Here is an 8,007-nt window from a genome sequence, read left to right as displayed (position 1 = left end):
GATTTGCAGGATGGGGGGAGGGGGTCGTGCAGCATGCCTTCCCGCCCCCCGCCTGGCTCCTGGTCCCGGGCGGGTGGCACGGACGTCGCCGCCAGAGACCGCCAACGTGTTCCTGCGGTGTTCCCCTTTAAACGCGTCTCATGACCGCAGGGCCTCCTCAGTGGAGGACGAGCTCCTTGGACCAGCAGACGGCAGGGCGCCGATGACCGGATGAGACAAGTGACATCATCAGGTACTCTCATCATCACTCCCCGACCGTGATGCATGATGCCTTCATCTCCTGCGCTTTGATGTTCTTTGATGTGTTTTCCCGCAATGTCGTCTTAATGGATTGCAAAATGCTTGGCTGTGTTGCATGATTCATGTAATTAGCAGAAGTGCTAGCAGTATTATTGGTATTATTAAAAAAGGCTCCTCATCCTACGGAGAACCGGTTCTATTATCATCTAAATCATATCATATACTGTAAATACAGCAACCATGATGATAATAATGTAAGGTATAATATATACTGTATTCATATATGATAGAAAAGATTAAAAAAAAATATTATGCATTTCTTATTGTTTATTAATAGTTATTAATTATATTTACCATTAATGATTATTATTTATGAAATTAATATTTTAATTGAAATGATTAATAAATTTTTTTATTTTATTAATTCGTAATATCTTTTAGGCTTCACACATATATTTTTAAAGATTTGTACAAATGCCTAGCAAGTATTTGTTTTAGCTGTACTTATAACAGAGACAGGCTAAATATTAGTAGATAATACATATAGATCATATATATTGTGATAATATATATTTGGATGATTAGATTTGGTGTTTTAGTGACGCTATTAAGACGTATGCACACTTTAAATCAAATCTACAGAAGAAAGCATTCAAAACAATTATTATTGTATTATTTTGTATGATATAATTACTACAAAACTGGTTTGAATATTCAGTGTGACGCAACCTACCTGTATGTACCTTGAACCCGTTCCTCGGGTGTGCATGGCAAAGTTAACGTTTATTATTTGTACGCTAACAATGGAAACACAAACACAACAATGTAAACCTGCAGGAAGCGCCAACCTAAATGTGTAAACAAAAGTGTAAAATAGTGTTGGACTAATACTTTTGCACTGTTTTCAAAAAGAAAGCATCTAGCCGTCTGCATTTCCTGTCTTTTTCCACAAGGTTGACCATTGGACCATCAGTCTCTGACCCCTCCTGAGGACATGTGTCGCCTCCCAGCGTCCTCCATCTTGTTGTTGCTCAGCCTGGCGTCTCCAAGCTGCCCCACCAGCAGCCCGCAGGCTGCTATGAGGCACCTCCACGGCAGCTTCGCCATCAGCTTGTACGGCGCACTCATTGACGGCCGGCCTGACGGCAACCTGGTTGTGTCCCCGGCCGGCGTGGCCGCCTCGCTGGGCCTGCTGCAGCTGGGCGCCAAGGGAGCCACGCTGGCCCAACTGGAGGGCAGCCTGGGCTACAACGTGAACGGTACGGAGCGCAGAGGCGGTGCCGTTGGTACCAGGTGGCGTGGAGCGGCGCTGTTGTGGCCGCTGGGTGTCTGGAGCCGTAATACCTGCCTCCATGCGCTGCAGCGCTAATCTCATTACACACTGCTTGCTTGGAGGCCGCCGGGTCGAGGGGTCGCCACGTTTAATTACAAACAGACGAGGGCAGCCAATTGGTGGATGTGATGTCACATGACATATGGCCGGGATGGACATGTGGGTTGCTCATGACGTTCTTGAACACCAGTTTTTCCAGGTTTTCATGAAGAGCATCGCAGCTACAAGGGCTGTGTTGTTTCTTCATGCTAACTGGTCACTTCCTGGTTCAGGGGTCACTGGAACTATTTTATTGAAGCTCAACTGGCGGAAAGAGAAAACACATTTCTCTAAGAAAAGTGCAAAAATCACAGAGCACGCTGTTTTAGTAAGCAAGTCACTTCCTGGTTCACAGAGGAGAACATAACATAACAGGACCATTTCATTTTTGATCCAGGGGTGGGGTGAGCTATTCCATCGTAGCTCAATCAGCAAAAAAAAGTGGAAAAATGACAGAAGGCTGCATTTAATTAGCTAGCAGCCTACTTCCTTGTTCATGGATGACGTAGATAGCAGGACCATACCAACTTAGATTCAGAGATGGAGGGAATGGTTCTTTTGTATCTCATTTGGCAGAAAGAGAAAAAACATTTCTCTAAAAAAAAATGGAGGGCGTAAGCTAACAGGACTGTTCCATTTTTGATTCGGGGGTGGGGTGAACTGTTCCATCACAGCTCAATCAGCAAAAATTCTTTAAAAAGTGGAAAAATGACAGGACGCTGCATTTTAATTACTTTTATTCAGCTAGCAGGCTACTTCCTGGTTCCTGGAGGATGACGTGAGATGGCAGGACCGTACCATTTTTGATTCAAGGATGGAGGAAATGGTTGTTTCGTCGCTGAATTGGCAAAAAGATCAAGTGAATTGAAAAAAAAATAAAAATCCTGGATCGTCAACGCTTTAGGTCGCAGGATACTTCCTGGTTGCTGGAGGATGTGAGATGACAGGACTGTACCATTTTTGGACTTCAGGGTGGGAGGAATGGTTTGGTCTTAGCTCAATAGAAATTACAATGAAAATGCAAACATACGCAAAAAGTGTAAAAAAATGGTTTGGGCCTCATTGAATTACTAAGTTAGTTAGCAGCCTACTTTCTGGTTCAGGAGCATGACAAGATGACAGGAATGTACCATTTTTTATTCCTGGGAGATTCCATTGTAATTTCATCTGCAAAAATACACCCAAAGTGAAAAACTGCCAGAGGAGCAGATGAGTTGCTTTGTGTTTGTGTCAGCAGGTTAGGAATAACAATCAGGATGATGCAGGGGGGACTGCTAAGCAGCAAAAAAGGAAAATAATGCCTCCGTCCACATTTCTGTCCAGATTTGCACCAAACTGTATACACCATGATTGTGTAGGGGTGTCTAATCCTGCTACTGTAACTGTGTGTGGCCCGCAGATGCGCAGGTTCGAGAGCTGCTGCTGCAGTCGCAGGCCGAGACGAGCAACAACAGCAGTCGGGCGGCGGCGTGGCTGCGGAAGACGTGCGTCTTGCTGGTGCAGAGCGGCGTCAAACTTGTGGACGGCTTCACGCAGAACGCCGCCGCCTGGGCCGACGCCAGCGTGGTACGAGGGAACTTCAGTCAGCCCGGTCGCGGACACGGTCATGGTAAGCCATCTCAGCGATCCGGCAGCTTTGCTTCACTCTGTTGTTGCTTACGAGGCTGTCAGTGTGAAAGTCGTGCGTACCACACTCTCTATTAATGCTGGCCCTTACCGCTATTACAACATTGGTTCTGTTGCAACAGCTGTGTTGTGCAATATACTCGTTCAGGAACTACCACATGGTCCCACAGATGGGAGTAGCTGTATTTGAAGCATCATGAATGGTCAGCCTCCTGCAAGTTCATCTAGCTCTGCGTGCGCAACCTTCCCGATGTCATAACTGCATTTAAAGCATCATGAGCGGTCAGCATCTGCCCAAACGACACCTTTTGCACCGTTTAATTAAAGTCCTGTGATCATTTTAGACAGGTAATGGTGACCAATGTGAAGGCTTTTAAATGAATATTTCATCAAATGTGTAACTAGTATGGCTGACATGACAGAACCAATATCATATCAGAATAAAATAGTCCTATTTTAATCAAGTTTAAGTTTTCCCAGTAAGTTAAAAAGACAGGTCATCAAGAGCGCCCTCTGCTGGACAACTATACATTTTCCGATTGGATTTCATTCGATGCTGTTTAAAATGTCGTCATGGTCACCAACGATGCTGCCTGACTTTCCTCCACCTTACTTACCCCACCCCCATCCAGTCGAGGCATGGCCCCTCCAATCGGGAAGCAGCAGCGGGGAGATGTCGGGCTCAGGTGAGGCCCAGCAGGGGGCGGAGGCGGTGGCATGGTGGGGTCATGGCCTGCAGATGGCGCTGGTCAACACGGTGGCCTTCAGGGGCGTGTGGCAGAAGCAGTTCCACTTCAGCAACACTCAGAACCTGCCCTTCATCCTCTCGGATGGGACCCCCGTCAAAGTGCCCATGATGTACCAGACTACCGAGGTCAGCTTTGGTAAGACAAACCGAGACCACGAGGTATTACACAAGAAGTCTGTTCCAGGGTCAAACTGTGGCCACCATAAGTTTTATTAAGAGCACAGGTGATGTTTTTAGTGTCATACAAGTGTAAAAAGAAGTGAAGCAGCCCGAATGTCCCCATCAGGGCAGTTCAGGACCACATCAGAGCAGAGGTACACCGTCTTGGAGCTGCCCTACCTGGGTCGTTCTCTGAGCCTTCAGGTGGTCCTGCCGTCCGAGAGAAAAACGCCGCTGTCCTCGCTGGAGGCGCAACTGAGCGTTCGCCACATGGCCTCCTGGGACGTCGGCCTGCGCAGGACCAAGATGGACGTCTTCCTGCCCAGGTTCCCATCATGCTTGTCCTTCTCAGAGATGATTTTAGAATTTCAGACCATCGTGATGTTTGCATGTCCAGGTTCAAGGTGCATAATAAGTTCAACTTGAGGTCGACACTTCCTGTCATGGGCATCAGCGACGTCTTCAGCCCGACAGCCGCGGACTTCTCCGGGATATCAGGTCAGTGCGGCAGCACACTGCCGCAGGTCCAGCAGGGGCTCGGACTTATATTGTCCTCGTGTCTGTGCAGCGGAGGAGAGTCTCTACGTGTCGGACGCCTTCCACGATGTCACCATCGAGGTCACAGAGGAGGGGACCAAGGCAGCTGCCGCCACAGGTGAGGACAACTTAGTCCAAAATATTTCACCTTTCAACAAGGAACCCAAAAGCAATGATGTCATGGTCCACTAGGGGGCATTCTTACACAGCAGCTGGTGTTTGTATGTATGACAAAGTACAGGACACATTGAAAAACAAACAAACCCTGAGATTTCAAGAATAAAGTCATAAATTTACGAGAAAAAAAGGTCGTAATATTGCGAGTCGTAAATTTCAGAAAAAAAGTCGTAATATCACGTGTCATACGTGTCGGAAGGAAAATAGAGAATAGCTCTTCAGGAAGGAAGGAAACTTTCCTCTTGCTTCAGACAAGCTTTTATTCATAATGTGGCAGCAAAAACGGATGAGCATGTCTGGCTAGCCCTTCTCACTTGTGCCTTCCTTACCCCGCCCCTTTCAAAGTCCCCCCTTTTCAAAGTCATCTCAGACAATGCCTCTAATACAACCCCTGGCAAAAACGATGGAATCACCAGTCTCGGAGGATGTTCATTCAGTTGTTTAAACTTGTAGAAAAAAAGCTGATCACAGACATGACACAAAACTAAAGTCATTTCAAATGGCAACTTTCTGGCTTTAAGAAACACTAAAAGAAATCAAGAACAAAAGATGTGGTAGTCAGTAACAGTTACTTTTTTAGACCAATCAGAGGGAAAAAATTATGGAATCACTCAATTCTGAGGAAAAAATTATGGAATCATGAAAAAAACAACAACAAAAGAATACTTCAACACACCACTAGTACTTTGTTGCACCACCTCTGGCTTTTACAACAGCTGGCAGTCTCAGAGGCATGGACTTAATGAGTGACAAACAGTACTCTTCATCAATCTGGCTCCAACTTTCTCTGATTGCTTTTGCCAGATCAGCTTTGCAGGTTGGACCATTTTCTTCAACTTCCACCACAGATTTTCAATTGGATTGAGATCCGGACTGTTTGCAGGCCATGACATTGACCTTGTGTGTCTTTCTTCAAGGAATGTTTTCACAGTTTTTGCATCCTGAAAAATGATTTCATCATCCCCAAACGCCCTTTCAGTTGATGGGATAAGAAAAGTGTCCAAAATGTCAACGTAAACTTGTGCATTTATTGAAGATGTAATGACAGCCATCTCCCCAGTGCCTTTACCTGACATGCAGCCCCATATCATCAATGACTGTGGAAATTTGCATGTTTTCTTCAGGCAGTCGTCTTCATAAATCTCATTGGAACGGCACCAAACAAAAGTTCCAGCATCATCACCTTGCCCAATGCAGATTCGCGATTCATCACTGAATATGACTTTCATCCAGTCATCCACAGTCCACGATTGCTTTTCCTTAGCCTATTGTAACCTTGTTTTTTTCTGTTTAGGTGTTAATGATGGCTTTCGTTTAGCTTTCCTGGATGTAAATCCCATTTCCTTTAGGCGGTTTCTTACAGTTCGGTCACAGACGTTGACTCCAGTTTCCTCCCATTTGTTCCTCATTTGTTTTGCTGTGCATTTTCTGTTTTCAGGACATATTGCTTTAAGTTTTCTGTCTTGGTGCTTTGATGTCTTCCTTGATCTACCAGTATGCTTGCCTTTAACAACCTTCCCATGTTGTTTGTACTTGGTCCAGATCTTAGACACAGCTGACTGTGAACAACCAACATCTTTTGCAACATTGCGTGATGATTTACCTTCTTTAAGAAGTTTGATGATCCTCTCCTTTGTTTCAATTGACATCTCTTGTGTTGGAGCCATGATTCATGCCAGTCTACTTGGTGCAACAGCTCTCCAAGGTGTGATCACTCCTGTTTAACTGCAGACTAACCAGCAGATCTAATCTGATGCAGATATTAGTTTTGGGAATGGAAATTTACAGGGTGATTCCATCATTTTTTCCTCAGAATTGAGTGATTCCATAATTTTTTCCCTCTGATTGGTCTAAAAAAGTAACTGTTACTGACTACCACATCTTTTGTTCTTGATTTCTTTTAGTGTTTCTTAAAGCCAGAAAGTTGCCATTTGAAATGACTTTAGTTTTGTGTCATGTCTGTGATCTGCTTTTTTTCTACAAATTTAAACAACTGAATGAACATCCTCCGAGACTGGTGATTCCATAGTTTTTGCCAGGGGTTGTATAAGGTTACAAGGTTTTTCTTGTCAATTTACGACTTTATTCTCATAACATGAGTTTTTTCTCAAAATCTCAGACTTTAATAGTCTGTAACAGGCATTGCCTGAGACAGCTATGAAAATGAGGAACTTATGTGACCTTTGGCCTTGGGCAAAGGTAATATTACGACTTTATTCTCGTAAATTTGAAACTTTTGCTCATAAACTTACGACTTTTTTTTCCCCCGAGATTTTGAGAAAAAAGTCGTACATTTACGACTTTATTCTCGAAATCTCAAATTTTTTTCCCCAATGTATTAAACATTACAGTATAGTCCTTTATTCCATTTATTTTAGTGTTGGACCGTCTTCAAGCATTTTTTGGGGGGAGATTCATCAACGACAGTCTTAGTACTTGACCAGCTCTGCTAATGGCTACTTTCAGTTATGTCACAACCGCTTATGTCGATGTCAGTCAGCCAGTCGGGAGCGGCGTCGACATAAGTGGGTACCACTTTTCTGTCTATTTTACAACAATGACGCAAAAGGAAGTAACTTTGGTGTCATCTTGCAGCCATGGTGCTACTCAAACGTTCCCGTGCTCCCGTTTTTAAGGCAGACCGGCCCTTCTTATTCCTCCTGAGACACATTCAAACAGGTAAATATTCAGTTCAAACGGGTACCGAAGCGCTTTCTTCCCGTTATTAAGACTTTGGCATGTTTGTTTGCATCTCCAAATGTGTTATGGTTGCTTCTCATGCTTGTGGCAAATGTCACCAAAAAAGGTTAAAAGAAGAAGTAAAAGATATTAATTTTTAAATTTAAGATATTAATTTTTAAATATACAGAGTATTAATACATTTGTATTATCATTACATTATAATATATATTAAATGTTATACTGTATAATATTAAAATAAGATTGTGGTTTATTTCTGTTTTATTAAGTGGATTTGATTGAAATAATAATGGTTATTTTGCGTATGATTTCAGGATCCATCTTGTTCATGGGCAGAGTGACGAACCCAGTAGACCAGTCACACACAGATATTTAACACACACACACACACACACACACACACACACAGAGTCACTACCAGTATTTATTTGTGGGCCAACAGCCAGGT

At 43.7% G+C, this 8,007-nt stretch overlaps 1 protein-coding gene across 1 annotated transcript; it reads left to right on the top strand.

Annotated features, from left to right (window-relative positions):
• The first annotated feature begins 155 nt into the window (after window positions 1–155).
• Window positions 156–7,997, top strand: serpine3 (serpin peptidase inhibitor, clade E (nexin, plasminogen activator inhibitor type 1), member 3). Its single transcript, XM_054787510.1, has 9 exons — window positions 156–232; window positions 1,194–1,499; window positions 3,012–3,215; window positions 3,871–4,122; window positions 4,273–4,471; window positions 4,543–4,643; window positions 4,714–4,800; window positions 7,455–7,538; window positions 7,874–7,997. Exons 2-9 carry the CDS (start codon window positions 1,235–1,237, stop codon window positions 7,933–7,935), a joined length of 1,254 nt encoding a protein of 417 aa, XP_054643485.1. The 5' UTR covers window positions 156–232; window positions 1,194–1,234; the 3' UTR covers window positions 7,936–7,997.
• Window positions 7,998–8,007: the final 10 nt, after the last annotated feature.

This window comes from Dunckerocampus dactyliophorus, chromosome 9 (assembly GCF_027744805.1).
Source record: "Dunckerocampus dactyliophorus isolate RoL2022-P2 chromosome 9, RoL_Ddac_1.1, whole genome shotgun sequence".
Classification (NCBI taxonomy): domain Eukaryota; kingdom Metazoa; phylum Chordata; class Actinopteri; order Syngnathiformes; family Syngnathidae; genus Dunckerocampus; species Dunckerocampus dactyliophorus.
Note: the sequence above shows the minus strand (reverse complement) of the source record. Positions and strands in the feature narration are given on the sequence as shown.